The sequence below is a fragment of the Staurois parvus genome, unplaced genomic scaffold (assembly GCF_062004578.1).
Source record: "Staurois parvus isolate SC_StPar_1 unplaced genomic scaffold, SC_StPar_1.0 ptg000136l, whole genome shotgun sequence".
NCBI classification, from domain to species: Eukaryota; Metazoa; Chordata; class Amphibia; order Anura; family Ranidae; genus Staurois; species Staurois parvus.
Window position 1 is genome coordinate 1463456 of NW_028317932.1, and position 21445 is coordinate 1484900.

Genomic DNA, 21445 nt, shown 5'->3' on the forward strand with positions numbered 1-21445 from the left:
AAACCGCACTACATCCTTTTCTGCAGCGTTTCCATTGAAGTCTATGGAACAAAAAATGCAACTTTTTGCATTAAAAAAGTCCCTGACCCTTTCCAAAAAATGCACTGGGTGAAAACGCAGAGATGTGAATGTGTCCCATAGGAAATCATGTTAAATGGACTGTAGTGTGTTTATGCAAAACGCTGCGGAAAACGCATAGGTTTGAACCTAGGGTAAATGCATGTTAACTAATGTAAGTCATTGCCAACAGAGCAGCACAGTGGCTTAGTGGTTTGCACTTCTGCTCTGCAACACTGGGGTCCTTAAAGAGGAGGTAAGCTTACCTTTCTATCAATGGTCCCCGTCCTTCCTTGATGCCAGCATCTTTTTTTTCTGTGTGCCATTCTTGGGCCATCTTTCTTGGCTGGCGTGGGATGAAGTCACTCCTGCGCATGAGCAGGGGTCAGTCATGCCGGCACACAGGGACCATACTGGTAATGCAAGCTGAGCTACGCATGCGCAGCTCAGTTTACATGCTGGAGAAGACAGCGAGCAGAGAAGTAGGTGTATTTTATTGCAGAAAAGACATTGCATGTCCCTTCTATAATGAAGAGCCTGCCTGCTCACAGTTTGTGACAGCGGAATGTTCAATCTCATCCAGAATTCCTATTGCAGAGATATAAAATATAAACATGGTGGCATTTCTTCGAGTCTTGCCCCCTGAGCTGTGCTCTACACTGGAAGCCAGGAGAGAAGGAGGTGCTGTGTGTCAGCAGAACAGTCCGGAGGAGGTCTCTGGGACTGTGGTCACCAGCTGCCCTTCCTGATAGGGGCAAGTGGGGACACCTCCAGCAATAAGGTAAGGCCTACTGAAACCAATGGTGGACCATAGTAGGCAAGTGGAGAAACTGGACTGGCTAGCAAGGGACCCAGGGAAATGAGCCACGCACCTGGTGGCAGCCAGATACATTAGAATTTGCAAAACAATGGTAGGGATTGGTAAGTCTCAGCCTGGTGAATTGTCAAAGTGCTCCTGGCTCCCACCTATCCACCATTCTAGTGACACTAACAATGCACCTGGCTGCCACCCACAGGTAACACTGTAATGGTGGATAGGTGGGAGCCAGGTGCGCTGTCAAGGTCACTGAAATGGTGTGCAGACTCTGTAGACTTCTCCTACTTTTAGCTTTATTTGTCCACATCCAGAGCGCAACAGCCCATGGCAGCCAATCCGATTTTAGGGTTGATTTACTAAAGGCAAAAAGACTGTGCACTTTGCAAAGTGCACTTGGACTCAACAAGTGCAGTTGTTCCAGAGCTTAGTAAATGAGGTGAAGCTTTACTTTGCAAACAATACCCAATCACATTCAAGGAAAAAAAAAGAGCTTTTTTGCCTGCATGTGATTGGATGATAAAAGTCAGCAGAGCTTCTCCTTATTTACTAAGCTCTGGAGTAACTGCTCTTGCAGAGTGCAACTGTACTTTGCAAAGTGCACAGTCTATTTGCCTTTAGTAAATCAACCCCTTTATGTTTTCTATTTCAGAACAACCATTTGGAAACTTGGGCACTGCCCGAGGGCCCGGGGTCAGTAAGGGGCCCCATGTGATGCCCCTGGTACCTTTTTCATAGGCTTTTTTGAGTTTGGGCAAGGACACAGGGGCCCCATGATCCCCTATTGCCTGGGGGCCCCATGAGTTGTCAGTCCGCCCCTGGGTACTACCCTTTACATGTTGTTGTTTGTCTTTAATAAATAACCTTGTGTGTAGTTAAAACCTACTCAAAACTGTTTTCTAATTTACAGTTAAAGGTTATTGCTGTTAATGAAGGATTCCAAGTTGTCTACGAGGACAATGTTCACTTTGATAAAGACCTACCTGAATTTGGGTAAGTGACTCACCTGTCCTTTGAATTCTATGTCCTGAATTGTGTCCTGGGATTACAGAATGAAGCCTTGAGGAACACATGCTAATCATGCCCCCATGAGGTTTTGTCCACTAGTAAATGTTGCTCACTTGGGGGATTTAACCAACCAGGAACAGGCTTGGAAGTCCTGCCTGTCACTGCCATCGGGTATTAAAGTTGAAGGGTGCTGCAGCAGAGATGAGTAGAGGGAAGGGGGTTACTATTTGAGGAGCAAAGGAGAGCAAAGTAGGGGTGCTGAAGTAAGTAGATTGTGGGGTACTCTTTAGATGCAAAGGTGATCAAGGATGGGAGGGGGGGTGCAGAGGTTAACAGAGAAGGAATTACTCTTTGGGGTTCAAAGGTGAGCAGGGAGATGTTGGGGCACAAAGGTGAGCAGAGAGAGGGTATGCAGTGGTAAGCAGGGGTAGGGGCTGGGGTGCAAAAGTGAGCAGAGGGCACTTTAGTGGTAGGTAGAGAGGGGGAGTTTGGGGTGCTGAGGTTGGCAGGGGATGTAGGATGCAAAGCTGAACTGAGAGGGGGTGGACGAGGATGCAGAGATTTCCAAAGGGGGGGGGGGGGCACTGTAAATACCCCTTTTACATTGTTGATCAGCATGTCTCCATTACATTGGTTGTAAGTGTATATACCGTACTTCCGCTATGTTGGGTTCGGTGTAAACCTTCCCATGACAGTGATGGTCAGTGTAAACCTTCTTATTACATTGGGGTCAGTGTAGAATCTCTTCATTACACAAGTGGTCAGTGTAAATGCCCCCCTTACATTGGTGTTCAGTGTAGAAATCCCCCTTATTTTGGGTGTCAGGATAAAACCCCCCTGACATTGGTGTCAATGTTGGCGGGTGATGTCACAGCTCCTGGAATTCCCTAATCTGGAACTGCAGGATCACGCTTGGTCCAAACAAACTATTTAAAGTTAAATGAAACGAATCTCCGCTTTAAAGCAAACCTGCTGCTTTAAGATGATGCATTGGATAGTAGAAAGAATGCTGAATCCTGCTGTGTGCTGTGTGTTATTCAGTTGATCAGTGCATATCAAATAATGGCTTAGGTTGAGTATTTTTTCCATAATCCAGAGAACATTTCATCATATCTGTTAGACTTTAGTACTTGATCTACTGATGGAGAAAAGATTTGGAGCAGATGGAGTTGAGCATATCAAGTTTCCTACAGAGATGAAAGTAATTGATGTGTCAGCTGTAGAAACAGTTACGCTAAAGCCATCCTAAACCACAGATGGGTGAGTTGCATTATATCCCATTGATCTGGAGTAGAGTGCCAAATACTTTACTCCCTGTGAGAACTGCAAGCTTAATGTACACCCTGCCCCAATGATAGTATCAATTAAGATAGTACATACCGCCTGTCAGAATTCACCACCTGACAGCTTCATTTCATGAGTCATCCTTGTTCCGATTATCAGGAAAACAGAGATAATTCGCTACACATTGCAAGAATTTGGTAAAACCTATATGCTTTCTAAAAAATGTGGCTATTATTAAAGTCATGACTTGAAGATCCAGTTTGTATTCTTTAGGGATCTTTTCCTTCTGCTATGCATGTTACTGCTGTCTTTAGGCTAGATGTTTCCCCACTCAGCTGACACCAAATTCTAACACCAGGGAGAGACATCACATGTTGGTTATTTATATCTTTTTACAATGTCCTTCAAAAAAAAAAAATAAAACTGTGTGGGTTTCCTCCAGTTGCTCCAGTTTCCTCCTAGACTCCAAAAACATGCTGGTAAGTTAAAGCGGAGCTCCACCCAAAAGGGGAAGTTCTGCTTTCAGTTAAGGCTTTGTCCCCTGCTCCCCATTAAGGATTGGCACCTTTGGGGAGGTTTTACCCAAATTTGACAGATACCCGCTCTCACTTTTGGTGCAATCTCCTAAGGTGATTGGAAGCGGAAGTTGTCCTCCCCCCTCTTTCCCGTAGTCTTCTTGGACACATGACAGTTCTCAGAAGACTACGGGACCATTCACAAAGCGCAGCGCTTCTCCTGCATGGGCAGTGGGCACCAGGTTGTGAAGCTGCAAGCTGTCACAGCCGGGTGCCCACACTGAAGATGCCGGCACCAGGGAGAGAAGACGGCCGGTGAAATCAGCAATGGTGAGGACACCGCTGGACCAAGGGACAGGTAAGTGGCTGTATTTTAAAAGTCAGCAGCTACAGTTTTTTTAACTGCTGACTTTTATTTATTTAAATTCAGCTGGAACTCTGCTTTAATTTGCTCCTGTCTAAACTCGGCCCTAGTATGTGTTTGTATGAATGTGAGTTAGGGACCTTAGATTGTACACCCCTTGAGGGCAGTAACTGATGTGAATGTACAATATATATGTAAAGTGCTGCCTAAATGGACAGCGCTATATAAGTACCTGTAATAAATAAACAAAATAAAAAATAAAATAGATTTGTGAGGAGGTCTGCACTAGTGGGTGGATCCTTCAATATTATTTAAAGTCTCTTCTTATTTCTTCACTGATATAGTCTTTTCAGAAGTAGGGAGGAAGCATTAACCATTTGCCTACCGGGCACTTTTACCCCCTTCCTGCCCAGGCCAATTTCAGCTTTCAGCGCTGTCGCAATTTGAATGACAATTGCGCGGTCATACGACATTGTACCCAAACAAAATTTTTATCATTTTGTTTTTAGACAGATAGAGCTTTCTTTTGGTGGTACTTATTCACCACAAGTTTTTTTATTTTCTGATAAACAAACTAAAAAATAATGAAAATGTTGGAAAAAAAAAGTTTTTTCTTAGTCTCTGTTATAAAATGTTGTAATTAAGTAATTTTTCTCCTCCACTGATGTGCGCTAATGAGGCTGCAGTGATGGGCACTGATAGGCTGCACTGATAGGAGGCACTGGTAGGTGGCACTGATGGGCATTGACAGGCATCACTTGTGGGCATTGACAGGCATCACTGATGGGGAATGAAAGGCAGCACTAATTGTCGGCACTGACTGACACTGGTAGGTGGCACTAACTGGAACTATTAGGCGGCACTGATTGGAACTGTTAGGTGTCACTGATAGGCGGCACTGACTGGCACTGATAGGCAGCACTGACTGGCACTGATAGGCAGGACTGAAAGGTAGCTTTGATGGGCACTGATATGTGGCATTGATGTGCACTGGTAGGCACTGATATGTGGCATTGATGTGCACTGATGGGCACTTACAGGTGGCATTGATGGGCACTTACAGGTGGCATTGATGTGCTCTGACATGCGGCACTGATGGGGATACATTGATCATCAGGGCACTGATCATCAGTGCCCTGATGATCAGTGTAGATGTCCCCTCTGAGGAATGCCGATTACTGGCTCTCCTCTCCACACGCGCTGTCAGTGTGAGGAGAGGACTGCCGATAACCGGCATTTCCTTGTTACATGCGATAAGCTGTGATTGGACATCATTGGCTCTTTACTCTGATCAGTGATCCACTGTGTCCCAGGGACACAGCACACCACCGATCGCTGCACGCCCCTGGGGGTGCGCATGCGCAGTTAGAGTGGGAGGACATCATATGACGTCCTCCCAGAATGAGAGAACCGCCGCCTGCCCAACATTTCCTTATATGGCGGGTGGGAGACGGTTAAAAGAGATGTGTGGCCAAAGCTTTTTGGGCCATACTCCTCTAGTGGGTCATAGGAGTGCACATTCTTGTGCCCTCCTGTGACCCAGAATCAGCCATCTGTTGACTGATGTCACAGAGCAGCTCTAGAAGGATCCCGACCATATTGTCAGGATCCACCCAGTTGCCTGATTGACAGCTGGCTCTTGTTGACACAAAGATCCTGATTAAAATGTTCCTAAACACGTGCATAAACACGTAAAGCTGCGTAAATGTATAGACAAATAATATTCTTCTTTATTGTCAGTGTTGTAATATGCACATTTATACTTGTGTAAAGATGCTTACAGATGTGTAAACGTGTATGCACATAAAATTACTGAACTCAAATGTAAACATTATAACTGACCTTTACTCTTTACTGTATGCATTGTTCCATAGACAACAATGCATCTAATTTCAAATTTGTAAAAAAAAGTGTCATTTTTTTACACCCAGAGGCCTCACTGCTCAAAGCTTGCTGAGCCGCCCCTTCTCCAGCCGTGCCTTCAATAAGTGCTGGAGGAGCAGATCAGAGAGTGGTGACTGACAGTCATCAATCTCCTTTCTGAGATCCCAGGAACTGAGCGATCAGTGGTCACATCACAGTGATGCTGCAATATAGAGGTGAGTATGTAGGTTTATATTTTTAGTAACCCCAACCTTCTTCATTTAGGTCTCTGGTTTCAGTACTAGACTCTAAAATGCTTTTAATGCACTTACTGACTTCTGAAAACTGTATAATCTAGCTGAGGCAGTAAAAGATGCTCCGCTGTCATATGAGCCTCTCTACAATTCTTTTAATGTGAATGGACAGTCTTGCTGGCCAATAGGGATGCTCAACTTTTAGAGAAAAAGGCTGAGATTTGCATTCAACATCAGCTGTCTAGAGTAAAGGTTGAGATTTGCATGTAACATTAGCTGCCTATATACCTCTACTTCTCTTTTAAATTAGTGGCTTTACCTACTTCTGATTATTCACAACATACTGGACACAGTTTAGCTTATACTGATTGAATTTCAGCTGGTTCCTGATGAAACAACTGAATTTTAATTTGTGAGTGGCCCTTTCAGAACGTTCCCACCTGACATCCTTTGAGAAATTGAAGGAGCAGGGTGAAAAAATTGTTGGCCAAAGAGGGGCTGCATCCAGTTAAATGCAGTTACTGTTCGCTTATTCTGACAGTTCATGGTGCTGGCTGTCAGAATACAAAAGCGGTACTGCAGATTCATCTGTCTGTGCTGTAGAGAGTGGATGGAAGAATCTGTTAAATTTAGTTCGATCAGCCAGCAGGCTGAGCAAAAAGAATCTATTAGTGTATGACCATCTTTAGAATTACCCATGATTATGACCAAGTGTTTTACTTCTCAGTGGGAAGCTAGGAATTTTGTGTGGGTCCTAATTGCTGTTATAAATCTGGGGACAATGGGATCAGTTGTATGAAAGGCGAATACTCAACAATGCAGCCATCCAAGGACTGCACTGATAATTCTGTGTGAATGATGGATACCAAAATGGATAAGAAATAGACTGGAGAATTAGAGGGGATACGTAATGTGCATATTTTTGACAAAGAAAGTGTAAAAATAGTCTTTTCCACAGTGTTTGCACTCTTAGTTAGTTACTCTTGTTAATGGAGATAATAGCACTGTGAAAAATCAACATGTTTATGCATATTTTCAGGACACAAGGTGGGGTCCACATCCACAGTGACAAGTTGACCGTAACTTCACCTGTGTTAATGTGGGTTAAGGTAAGAAATTCTTACTGACTTAATTATTCATTGACCTCTGACTTCTGGACATGGTTGTACACAAGTATGAGTTGCATACAATACCTGATTTTCATCAAGAAGAAAAGACAAGGCTTTACAGCTGTGTACAGTCAGTAGTTTATAAAATGTTCCCCAATCTGGTCAATGCTTCATGATTACAAAATGATCAGTTGAGAAAGTTCACTGTGCAAAGGTAAGGCTATACAGCAACCTTACTTAACCCTTTTCACCCAGAGGAACCCCTAAAATAATTTTGAGGTTTCAGGGAACCCTTGTAAAACCAAATAATCGCAGGCGAATAGGGAAATGACCCCTACAATAAGATATTATGGTATCATGCTGCTGGCTCTGCCAAGTGGTGTTGGCCCTGGAACTAAGGAGACACCATTAAATTGGAGGTCAATCTTTCACAACCCAAGGAACCCCTACCAGCCTCTGGATGAAACCTAGAGTTCCACAGAACCCTGGTCGAGAAAGGCTGCTACAATATAAAAAGTTAAATTTCCCATGTTCAGCCCACGGACTGAAGGAGAGGCCCTGGAACTATGGAGACATCATTAAATCGGAGGTCAATTTTTCACAACCCAAGGAACTCCTACCAGCCTCTGGAGGAAACCTAGAGTTCCACAGAACCCTGGTTGAGAAAGGCTGCTACAATATACAAAGTTACAAATAAATAGTGTAGCGCTAAAAATGTAATGCAAATTGATATGCAAATTATAATCTAAGTGACTATACGTACAGTAAAACAGTCCATATGTAAAGAATAAAGAATAAATGTTCCGTACTGTCACTAAAGACTAATGGATATACTATATTGCGCTCTCCTTATAATCCGTGATGATGTTCCAAGTAATATAGAGAGATTGTGCACTCACCAGATGCACAATGTAAATGTGCATTAAGCAAAATCCACAGAAGCCTCCTTTAGGGTCTGGTCTGGGATAAGGGAAGATGTCCTCCCTCTAGGTGGTTGGTCTGGTCAGGAACACACGGAGATGATCCTCCCTCTAGGTGGGTAGTGGTGGTGGGAGCACACAGGATGGTAAGGAAAGGATCCAGCTGGCCAGAGGTCCCCTTAAGGGATAAGTGGGTGCAGGTTGCCTGGGTACAGGATCTCCCTTCTCTGGAATCCTTAATATTGCTGGATCAGGCAGGTGCTATGAATAAATAACTCCACCAGGGGGAGTATAGGAAGTACTCATAGTGTAGTAATTAATGAATGTAGTATTTATTAATGAAAGTAACCATGGTAAAAAACAAATGAAATCCACTTAAATGAATGCAGATTAAAATAGCAGTATGCAGCACAATGAATATTGCAGAGTATGACAGCAGTGTGCATCGGACTAACCGTCCAGAAAGCAAGATGGCCGCCAGGCCTCCACGTGGCTCCGGCAGCTTAATGACATGGCGTCTTGGCCCCTCCTGACACGTTTCGTACGCACGCACTTCTTCAGAGGCAGAGGCTGAATCTTGCTTTCTGGACGGTTAGTCCGATGCACACTGCTGTCATACTCTGCAATATTCATTGTGCTGCATACTGCTATTTTAATCTGCATTCATTTAAGTGGATTTCATTTGATCTTCTTCATCAATATTCCTCCTCCAAAATGTGAAAATTCTACTTACTCCAATTAAACCAATAATTATGTTTTTCAGAGCTCTTCATCACAGCACACCTGAGAGAGTATCTACGCAACGCCTTCCGAATCCTCACATATTACTCTCGACTGATCCACCACAGTACAGACAGCCTGTACTGTGGAGGATCAGTTGGGAGTAATATGTGAGGATTTGGAAGGAGTTGAGTGGATACTCTCCCAGGTGCGCTGTGATGAAGAGCTCTGAAAAACATAATTATTGGTTTAATTGGAGTAAGAAAAATTTTCACAGTTTGGAGGAGGAATTTTGGTGAAGAAGATAATCACACCCACGGGTGTTTAGGACATTAAGATGCCGAAAGATTTGGACTATATAAAAATGGAATGACCCTTTAAATCTACAGTATTTGTTCCTGCCGTTTTTGTGGATGGGGATAATATGTTAATTCCAAAATAACATTGCTAGACATTTTTTGGAATTCCTGCGGTATTTTGTCTTTTTTAGGCTTTAGATTGCATCTTGGAGAGAATGAAATCTTCTGGGTTTGACTTTTCCAAAGTGAAAGCTTTGTCAGGAACAGGCCAGGTAAGCGCTGAAATGCTTAGGTGAATGTTTGGCGTGTGTGGCCGTATACAGGACTGGAGTAATTGTGTTTCTGAACACTCTAGAACAGGGGTGCTCAACCTTTTCATAGTTGAGGGCCACTTAAGTGACTTGGTAACCAGATATAATGAACTATGGGGTTTTACCATCTCTCCCCCAAACCGCAAATGCAAACTAGCCTTTACTGTCCTAAGCCCCCTATTATACACTGATGCGTTGCACTTTACGTGCAGGAGGGGGAATTTGGGTGGGGAGGAAGGATTTGTGCTGGGAAGGGTAATTTGGAGGGATTTGTGCTAGGAGACGGGATTGGGGGGATTTATGCTAGGAGGGGGGTATTTGGAGGAGAGGATTTGTGGTAGGGTGGAACATTTGAAGGGAAAGAGGGGTGAAGTAGAACTACAGGTGAAGACCTTTTTTTTTTTTTGTCGGGGTGCAAGTAGCTGGTCTTGCCTAGTATACATTGTAAGGTTTTTTTTCAGTTCAGTGTGTGCCAATAAGCTGAAGTTTATTGATTTTCTTTTAAACAGCACAAGGGATTGTACTTACCATGAACAAAAGGTGTCCCCTGTGCTAGAGGTTGCTGTGTTCAGTTGAAATTCTCTATCCTCTACCCCTAGATACTCTCGCAGCTGTTATCTTCTGGTGCTGTGGGGGTTAATATGAGCGGCTTCACCTGTGACATGCACTCATTAAGTGCCCTACCTTTCCACCCCAATGATCCATTCATAGAAGCTGTACTATTGGTTCCCACATTGAAAACCATGAAGGACATGAAGCCAGAGCTTCTGGTCACCACGCTTGCTCCGAGTGGGTGACTCAAAAATTACTGAAACCTTTGCATCATCATGACAGCCAGGTACCACCAATTTTAAAAGGAAAGGTCAGCAGTGGTCTACTTTTTTTTTTTTTTTTTATTAATACAGGTTTCCTTTAAGAGCAATTTAAAAGAGAAGTATGATCAGTGCTTTTTTGCCCATACTTCTCTTGTGGATCACAGGAGCACACTTACTTGTGCCCTTCTGTTAGCCAGAGTAAGCCTACAGCTGGCTTACCTTCTCAGCACCTCAGAGATCCTGGGTTAGGTGCTCCTGCCTCCTTCCCACGCCTGGCGCTCCAGTAAGTGCTGGAGGGGCAGAGCATAGAGCGATGACTGGCAGTCACCACTCTCTGCTCAGAGCGGACTGAGAACTGACCAATCAGCGGTCATATGATCGCTCATTTCTTGAGCTTAGGGCTAATGTGGGACACCTGCAGCATCACAGGGACAGGTGAGTATTTGCATCTGTTTTTTTGAATGCTAAATTTCTCCTTCAAACTAAAGCTCTCTCTAAAGTGGATCTGAGATCAGACAAGTTATTTACAAGCACAATATTCACAGCAATTGTGTATACTGTTACCCTGTAGATGTATTTTATTGTTTACCAGTAAGTAATTGAAGGCAAGACCTCTAAAACATATTTCATCATTTGCAAAACCCTGTAGATAATGCATCAATGTCATTACAATATGACGGACTATACATCAGTTCTCAATATTTCATGTATTTATTCAGTTCTGGGAATACTATGGTAAATGGTTGTTCTTGTTTATCATTCATATTACAGCAACATGGCAGCGTGTATTGGAAAGAAGGCTCCAGAGCTGTTTTAAATAGTTTACTACCTGAACTGCCTCTGCACACTTCACTGCAGGTCAGTATAAAAGGTCTATTGCTGGAGAGAAGGAAGGTAACTAGATTTGTCTTTTCTTTTCTTCACCTGTCCTAGAAACAATGGTGCAGGTAATGGCAGCCAACCCAAATTATAACTAGCATTTACAGGAATGCCTGGTACACACATTGAGGTTTTTTTTGTTCAACCCAGCAGGCTGAACGAAAAAAAAACTGAGCGATCATCGTGCTAAGTGATGATAGTACAACAATCTAACTGAATGCTGGTTTTCCAACATATTCCCTTCGACAAAAGATGGTCCTTAGGCTGGCTTCATTGGAAGGACAGCTGTACACATGGTCTGAATGTCAGTTGGTTCCTGCTGAAAGGTCCGATATTCGGACTGTGTGTACACAGATTAAGGTGCACATGGAAGGGGCTTTGCACATTAGAAACAGCAGAAAAATGCCCTATACACTTACCAGCTAGCCTGCAACCAAACTAAATTAGCCCTGTCTAACAGTTTGCATTAAAACAGAGGTTATATGCATGTTGAAGCCACAGTGCCTCGCCAAGGCTACTCTGGATATTGTGGTCCTAACTCAACAACCTTGAGTCTCAAAGATGGAGCACATATAGCAGTGAAAAAATTAAAGTGTTACGAAGCTCAGGACCCTGCATTCACTAGATACAGTCTCCCACAATACACAGAACATAAAAATACATTTATTTTAGTAAATATAATCTGCTAAATACCTTTTCTCATCAGCAATATGCAGTATAGCAGTCTTGTGACTTCTATCAGGGTCCGGCTGAGCACTGGTTAAAGCCTTTAGGAGTTTTAATTCTGCTCTAACTGTCCTATGAGGCTGCATAACCTCTGACCCTCTATCTGGGCAGTGCTGACTGGCCCTGTGATGATCATATTCACCCTCCTAAAGAAAAAAAAACTCTAGCAATACACACCGAACTGAGAATCTGCAAAGTGACTCCCAGAGCTCTTTACTATCAGCATTTGGACTGGGGACAGTAGAAAAAGGGGAGGATCAGAGAAGACAGGATCAAACAGCCTTTTTACACAATGCAGAGGATTAACCCCTTAGGCTCCACAGTGAGTATAACAAGCATGCTTTACTGCATTTACAGACTGATTTTGCTGATGTGGGTTTAGTAACACTTTATAGGCAGGCTTGCCTGGAGGCAGCCCATTCCTCCTTAATGGTTCAGGGATACACTGTACATGCAGCAAGAGCACAATGGCAGCTGATGGTATCCAGTGTGTCCCCACATCAAATTCAACTATGCGGATAAAAAGAAGCCACCCTAATCTATAACTAGCCTTTACAGTAAGGTGCACATGGAAGGGGCATTACAAACAGCAGAAAAATTTCCCAGCACATTTACCAAATAGAAACAAATGGTAACTGGAATCTAAACTGGTTATGCATGGGGTGAATTTCGTCAGGTTCCTGCTGAACAGTGGGTGGCCCTCGGCAGGCACTTTCCACTTAAAAACCCCTGATTTTATGATCAAAGGAGATGGGTTGAAAATTGTCCACTGAACAGCGTCTGCATCCAGTCAGGGTATTTTGACAGCTGTTGGGTCTGGCTGTCAAAGTACAATAGCCACAATGGGAGATGTTCATCTGCGAGATGTAGAGCAAATAAAGGAATCTATTTGATTTTGTTTCCATTCAGCCTGCAAGCTATATGTGTATAGCCATTCTAACCAATTGCTAGAAGCAACACAGACAATTTCCTTTCTTTAATATTAGGATACGGTATTGTGGTCAATTCTCTGTTGTTAGTGACAAACTGCACAGCATAATTCTCGGAATATATTATGGAATGTGTATCAAGGTGTGTAAGATACAGGCTGAGATATATCCATTGTAACACTACAATGAAACCTAACCCAATTAGGTACAACTAAATATCGATGTATGCCCTAATCTGCTATTGATGCTGCAGCTTGGATCACATCATCCTGCTACTGGAATTCTGTTCTTTGCAGCCCAGACACTGCAGCCCTTGGTAAAAGTAGTTTTCTATGCAAGCTCTTAAAACAGGTGTAAGGCCTGTGAGTCCCTTAAAGTGATTGTAAACCCTCACCTTGTAAAAAAAAACATTCAGTTTAAAATAGAAATGAAAGGCAAAAACATGTATGTATAGATATAAAAAATTATATTATACATTATAAATACCTTTTTTTCTTTTAAATAAGGGTCACATTCCCTCTGTTCTCAGCTGCATAAGACCTGGGGGAGGAGAAACATCAGAACACTGATCTTCCCAGTGATAGACTGTGCAGGTGTGTGTGTGTGTGTGTGTGTGTGTGTGTGGGAGGGGGGGGGGGGGGTCAGCATAAGTCTGATGACTGGAGGAGAGCAGGCTGAGTTCCCAGCACAGCTAGAGAACTGACCACATGTTCTTCTGCTTAGTGTGGTCAGTTTTTAATAGGAAAGAAGAGGGACTGGTAGGAACACCAGGAATTTTACACAAAGAAAGCAATACAAAGAACAGGATATTTTACAATACAAGTACATGGTACAGCAGGCACATAACAGGAATATGAAATGTTGAGTTTACATACAGTATTCTTTAACAGTCTCTATATTGCAGGGTCCATAGCACTAAACCACATCCTAACACTTAATTCTGTATGCACACAGGATGCCGCACATAAGTGCAGTAGAGCTCAATGAGGGGATGTAAAAGCTAACAACAAGAGCCCCCACGACCGAAGTCTGATGTCTCACTGGTGACTCTAATGCTACCTTCATTCCACCAGTGGCAGAGTCACATGGGAGAGAATTCTACTGGCCTACAGTAGAGAATTCTACAGCAATTGCTGCACCGCTGGCCCCAAGTACCACAGAATCTCCCTTGCTAATGAGAGGATAACCAGGGAACAACATCTTGCTGGACCAGTTAGTGAGGGAGAGATTCCACAGACTTCCATAAACAGTCACTTAGCAATCTTAATGGTGGTAAGGTGTTACCACAGTCAGGATTGTTTGTTTGGCATGGCACTTAACCCCTTGCCCTGCAGAGGATTTGCCCCCCTTCCTGACCAGGCCATTTTTTGTGATACGGCGTTGCGTTAATTTAACTGACAATTGCGCGGTCATGCAACACTACACCCAAGTGAAATTTACGTCCCTTTTTCCCATAAATAGAGCTTTCTTTCGGTGGTATTTGTTTGCCTGTGCGGTTTTTATTTTTTTGCGTTATTGCGTTATAAACAAATAAACCTGACAATTTTGAGAAAAAAACAATATTTTTGACTTTTTGCTATTAAACATGTCCAGTAAAAAAATGTAAAAAAATCAAATTTCGTCGTGAATTTAGGCCAAAATGTATTCAGTGAAAATTGTCTTTGCTAAAAAACATCCCCATACGTGTAAATGAATTGGTTTTTCGTGAAAGTTATAACGTTTACAAATGGCAGTCTATATACTGAAATTTTTTTATTGTACTAGTAATGGTGGCAATAGCAGGACTATGGGACTGCGGCGGGCATTCTGACACTGGGGGGAACTGACTTGGTGTCACTGACATCCCCTTTGACACCAATACAGTGATCGGTGCTAATAAAAAGCACTGACACTGTACTAATGGCACCAGGCAGGAAGGGGTTAACATCTGGGGCGATCAAAGGCTTAACTGTGTGCTGTGTGTGTTTCACAGTGTGCTGCTGTGCGAGTGCTTTCCACTGTAAGCACACTGCTTTCTATGGCTCTGCTATTCAGAGCCATAGAAAGCAGTGTGCAGGAGCTGACAGGGGTGAGATCTTTATTGTTTATACACAGGTCTCCCCCCCCCCGTCAGAGATACCCAGCGATCACCAGGTGCTGGTGAGAAATCAATGGGCGGGACCCGGTGATTGACAGTTGAGGCTGTGAATGGTGGCGTGGGTAGGGCACGGCGTGCCCCCTACCCAGAACTGCAAAATCATGTACAGTATAAGTACCTAAAATAAATAAAAAATAAATTCCTGTACTGCCTCCTGAAAATCCTTCTCTCGACACCTCTGTGGATCAGAAGGCAGGCTCTGTGAAATGTGTGACACAGCAGTACCTATTCACAGGACATAGTGAATACAGGTTACAGACTCTCAGGAAGTAATGTGTATATTTTATATATTCAGGAAGTCTTTTAATCTTTATCCAGTCTATCCCGTGTTTACATTAGAATGGATAGAGATTAAAAGGCTTCCTGAAAATATAAAAGACATCAAAGTGAAATGCCATCTACTTATCCAGTCACAAATTACTGCAAATACTATCATCTTATTGACATGTTCATTGACAGTTGTATCTGTCTCCGCAGTCTTGTTTCTCTATCTGTGACAGCCCTGTCTGGATGGACTCCAGTACAAGTGCAGAGTGCCACCACCTTGAAAAGTCTGTTGGTGGGCCCCAGGAACTGGCTAACATTACTGGATCAAGAGCATATGAGGTAAGTGTGGTGACATAAGCCATATTTTATGGAAGTACCCCATCTGATATTTGTAGGGAGTGAATGCCTTGCCTCTCTTTTCCCCTTTTCCTAATTAATATTAATACAAAATGAGGAGGGGCATGGGCAGCTTTTCAGCTTGTTTCATATAGAGGCAATCTGCTAATCGCTGGTGCAATGCTTTACAGATTCCTGCAACAAAAAAAAATATTAAATGCACATTTTTTTTTTCTTGTAAAAGGTGTACTTATCGTTAGGGTACTTTCACATTGATCCACTGCAAAGGCACGGCAAAAACGCATATGCCTTTTTGCCACGTTTTACAGTGCTTTTGCTGTGCTTTCTGAGTGTTTTTTAAAGGACATGTGACTTAAAAACAGCACCAAAACCATTGATTTCAATTGGAAGAGGCGTATTCGGGGTGTTTTGTTTACCTGAACAAAAATGTTCCAAAGATGCTGCAAGCAGGAGTTTTTACACCACAACGGAAGCACAACGCCCCAGTGTGAAAACATACATAACCAAACATATGGAAGCATTTTTCTTGTTCAGGTGCTTTTTTTAATGCAAAAACACTTCAAAAACTCCTCAGGGTGAAAGCAGCCTCAGACTTAGTTCACACTACTGCTGCCTGAAAGTCGCATGACTTGCAGTGTGACTTTGCCAGGCAACTTGAGTGCTACTTTTAAGGGACTTTGAAGTGACTCTGAAGCAACTTTCAGGGAATGCCTGGGTAATCTTCCTATGTTGGATCCAAATCACATCGATATAGATGAGGATCCGACTTGGAGGCGACTTCTATTCAAGTATATGGACACAAATCGTAGAGAAGTTGCCTTGAAGTAGTACAGGAACCTTTTCTAAAGCCAGAGTGACTTCAGTAGTCCTAATTAAGATGGCTCTCATTGACTAACATGGGATTTCACATGTCATGCGACTTGGGATTTCACAAGTCAGACCTCAAGTCACGGCAGTGTGAACCGAGCCACTGCCGCAACTTGGGATCCAACTTGGGATCCCAAGTCGCATGACATGTGAAATCCCATGTTAGTCAATGAGAGCCATCTTAATTAGCACTACTGTAGTCACTCCGACTTCAGAAAAGGTTCCTGTAATACTTGTGTCCATATACGTTAATAGAAGTCGCCTCCGATGCTCATCTATATTGATGTGATTTGAATCTGACTTTACAGGAAGATTGCCCAGACATTCCCTGAAAGTTGCTTCAGAGCTGCAAAAGTACTCAAAAGTACTTCAAAGTAGTACTCAAGCCGCCTGGCAAAGTTGCACTGCAAGTCACATGACTTTCAGGTAGCAGCTGTGTGAACCAAGGATGGTGTTTTATCGTATCTCCCTGATATTCTCTCCTTTCTCCTTCATTGGCACTCTGTGATCCTCAGCACTGTTAAGCTTCTGCCAGCCTTCTTCTCTGTCTTGTCTCCAGACATACAAGCAATGCTGGAAATGTACATATTTTAATTACAGAAAGTGACATTATAGCTTGGAGACCAAGGAGAGGAGGAGATTTTCCAAAAAGGAAGTGCCTGCTCTGGGCTTCAACAAAATGGCGTTCTCCAGCAAGAACAAACAGGAGAAAATTTATAGCACACACTAATTTTGGTAGTATAACTATTAATGTTGAATGTATGTTCTTTTGTTAAAGAACATTCATTGTTATCAAACTGTTTTTAGTAAAGTTTGCTTTAAATATTTCCAAGAATGATAATATAATCGTTCAAATAAAGAGGAAATTTAATGATCCTGTTGTAAAATTGTAGTGTGAATTATGAACATAACTGAAAATAGCAATAGTCTAAAATTAAGTGGAACACATAAAACTAAACCAAGCCCAATTCAATGTATTATTCTGCAAAATGTAGGACTGTGGAAATCAACAGATCAAATCCTGCCACCTAGTGGATGGACTGGGAAACTTATTTGGGAATTTTACAGTCTTGACATACAGTATGCACAACTCTGCTTACTATGGTAAAATGGGAAATAAACCTCTTGTTTTGGAATTTGTGGTGGAAGAAAGAATGAAGACATGTAGATACCTTCTTTAAAATAAAAAAAAAATGCTGTATTGTGCTTTGCTGCTGTATATATGTCCTATGTATTGGTCTGTTTTTTAAGTTTTCTTTTTCTGCTATCATTCAGCGTTTCACAGGAAATCAGATTGCAAAGATTTACAAACAGAAACCAGAAGCATACTATAAAACGGAGGTTAGCTGACTTTTATTTTTATTCTGTAGTATAAACTTCAGACAGATAAATGTGCATTGAAATACATTCATGAGTAGTCACAAAAGATATAAATCCACTTATATAAGCCGAGCACAAACATATGCACTTGTTTCACTAATATGGGACTGGTTTATGATATGTTGAATATATGCACATGTTTATGATTATGCGCGGTCCATTTGTTTTTTCTAGAAATCCACTTTGTATGCACCGAATGCCTTTGTAAACCCAGATATTTCCTTATATTACAAGTAGCTGTGACATCATCACTGTGCTGTACATAGTCAGGAGCAGAGTTGCGGGAGGGACCCAGCAGGCTCCATCCACAACAGGATGCCTGCATGAAACTACAGGAGTGGTGGATATTAGACCAGTCACCCTGGACCAGGAGAGAGGAGCCATGAGTAGTCTTTACTACAGTAAACTCCTGCACAGGAGCAAAGCAAGGTTTCATGCAGTTCAATAAGAAATACAAAAAAACCACAGGGAGTCAGGTAAGATTTCACATGCCTCTTGTTAAGTTCTACCAAACACAAAGAAATTGATAGCATTTGAGAAGATTGAAACAATATTTGTTTCACCTGGAGTTCAGCTTTATCCTCTTCCCACCCATCCTTGGTCCCTTTTAAAAGTTCTGAACACCCAGGGGGTGAGAGGTATCGATGATCATGTGACCACTAGATATAAGTTGTGTAGCGAGCGCTTACTGTAATTACAATTTGATACAAGCCGCTAGAACACCAAAAAGGTAACCAACATAACCTTCCAAGATAATATATAAACAATAAATGTGCAGCGCTATTAATTATATATAGATCATGTGACCACTGTTATTGGCTATCACAATGGTCACATGATTGGGAGCTGATCCCGCCACCTACTGATTGTTAGTGGGGACCAAGAACTGCTTTTGACAATTTAGGTCTCTATGCTGGGAGTGTGCTTCCAACCAGGGCCGGTGCTTCCACTAGGCAAACTAGGCAGCCGCCTAGGGCGCACTGTTACCTAGGGGTGCCTGGGCGCAGCTCAGGCCGGCACTCTCTCTGTGTGGAATGCCGCCACATCATGAGTGATCCTTCGGCTGAAGGGAGGGGCGGCAGAGGGGAGGAAGAGAGGACAGATGCTGGGTGTCTGGGGCCAGTGTAGCAGCTGAGCTGCCACTCCTTCCAATGTTCCTCTGAGACTCAGTCTCTTACTGCAAGCTGGCTGGCGGCTGCTGATCACTGTGGAGTTCCAGCCCTTCTCTTCACATTCATCAGAGGAGGTGGAACTGCACCTGCGGAGGAAGGTCATGTCTAACTCTAATGTCTCGTGTCTGTGTGAGTGTGACTGAGCCGGAAATCCATCACATGTGCAATGTGTCAGTGAGTGATGACATCATCATGATCACACATCCTGCTCTTCCACTTCTTGCTGGGCCTGCTGATCTTTGTCAGTGCTGGTGGTGGTGTGTTGTGTCAGATCTGTGTGGGATCACTTAGTTCAGCTGCTTGCTGTCACAGCGTTTTATCTCCCCTCATTGCCTGGGGAATTCCATCCAGGGATCTGTCAGAGTGGATCTATCATTCTCCACTCACTGCAACTGTTACCCTGCCACTGCCAGCCACAGATACAGTCTGTCCATGACACTGATTTTTTCTTTAACCACTTCCGTGCCACCCTATAGCAGAAATACTGCTACAGAGAGGCACGGGTGCGCAAAACCACGTATATAAATGTGATTTTGCAGTTCCGTGTAGGGGGCACCACCATTCGCGGCCTCGGCTGTCAATCACCCGGTCCTGCCCGTTGATTTCTCACCGGCACACGGTGATCGCCGAATATCTCCAAAGGGGGAGAGACCTATATGTAAACATAAAATGGAGTGTGCAGCGCTATACAGATAAACACACTATCATAGATATGGCAAAAAAGAAGAAGTCCTGTAAACTGAATGGTAAACAGTCCAAGGTAATATATATGATTTCATTCCAAATGGGTATATTCCAGTGATGCAGTATATATGACTTCAATCCAAATGGGTATATTCCAGCATCCTGACATGAAGGTGTAGAAAAATTGCCCACTCACTGGAAGTGCAATTTTAATGTGCACATAGAAATTCCATGTAGCTGGAGGTCTTGTGAAGGTACAGCCTGATGATAAAGATATCCTCTGGTGGTTATTGAGGTGACAGCTGCCAGGGATGATGGTCTGGACCTATTTCCCAAATCCTCCAGCCTGGGTGGACTCCTGGAATGCTGGGCTGAGATGTGAAGGCTCAGTGCCAGGTAATAGAGATGAAAACGCTCATGGTGTAGTAATGTAAAATTTATTATGAATAGTATGGTATAAAAATAATATGGTATAAAATAAGCGTACAGGGTGATTGTAACTTATACAAAAAATCATGAGCTCTTGAATACACTGACCAGTGGATAAATATGATGGCCACCGGACCTCCTGATCCGGGGGTGTGACGTCAAGGCGTGCAGAGGCTCCTCCTAGATGCGCTTCGTGTAATAACACGTCTCCTGTAGGGGTGATGCCAATACCTATATGTAAACAATACAGATCTCTGTCAGCCACTGCACACTGCTTTGCATAGCAGAGCCATACAAAGCAGTGTGCTTACAGTGAAACACAGCACACAGCCTCATAGTAAAACAGCACACGGTTATCCCTTTGATCACCCCAGATGTTAACCCCCTTCCTGCTATTTGACATTAAAAAAGTGTCAGTGCTTTTTATTAGCACTGATCACTGTATTGGTGTCACGGGGTGTCAGTGACACCAAGTCAGTTCCCCCCAGTGTCAGAATGCCCGCCTAAGTCCTGCTGATCGCAGCCATTACTAATAAAACAAAATTCCAGTATATATACCGGCATTTGTAAACGCTATAACTTTTCATGTAAACCAATTAGATTACACGTATTGGGATTTTTTTTAGCAAAGACATGTGGCAGAATACATTTTGGCCTAAACTTTTGACGTAATTTGATTTTTACATTTTTTTACTGGACATGTTTAATAGCAAAAAGTCAAAAATATAGTTTTTTTTCTCAAAATTGTCAGTCTTTTTTTGTTTACAGCACAAAAATTAAAACCGCACAGACAATCAAATACCACAGAAAGAAAGCTCTATTTGTGGGGGAAAAAATAACGTAAATTTAATTTGGGTGCAGTGCTGCATGACCGCGCAATTGTCAGTTAAACTAACGTATTGCAAAAAATGGTAATGAGGGATTCAGTGAGCGCTAACCGACACAGCAGCTGATACACTAAAAAGGAAAACCATCAACCTTCAAATAAACAATATAAGATAAATAGTGCAGCGCTTGATGTTATATGACTGTACCAGTATTGGAGATGGTACAATATCCCTTACTTAAATATCAGCAGATGTGGACCATATGCATTATATGTGACCAAACACACTATATGTGATCCTCCAATAAGTTGGAAACAGGAGGAGGAGAAGGAATGACATGAACTCCAACAATTTTCACTTCACAATACAAAACGCACAATATAAATGCACAATATAGTCCAATCATCAAAGAAACACAGATGAGTGTATCCCGATGAGATCTTTGTAATGCATGTAGT

At 42.7% G+C, this 21445-nt stretch overlaps 1 protein-coding gene across 1 annotated transcript in view; it reads left to right on the forward strand.

Annotated features, from left to right (window-relative positions):
* The window catches only part of XYLB (xylulokinase), a 202066-nt gene that overhangs the window by 1446 nt on the left and 179175 nt on the right, over nucleotides 1–21445 (forward strand). Inside the window, exons 2-7 of the mRNA XM_089673122.1 lie at nucleotides 1782–1864; nucleotides 7199–7268; nucleotides 9399–9479; nucleotides 11105–11191; nucleotides 15482–15610; nucleotides 17771–17836. Coding sequence (XP_089529248.1) covers nucleotides 1782–1864; nucleotides 7199–7268; nucleotides 9399–9479; nucleotides 11105–11191; nucleotides 15482–15610; nucleotides 17771–17836 — 516 coding nt within the window. The remainder of the gene's footprint in view (nucleotides 1–1781; nucleotides 1865–7198; nucleotides 7269–9398; nucleotides 9480–11104; nucleotides 11192–15481; nucleotides 15611–17770; nucleotides 17837–21445) is intronic.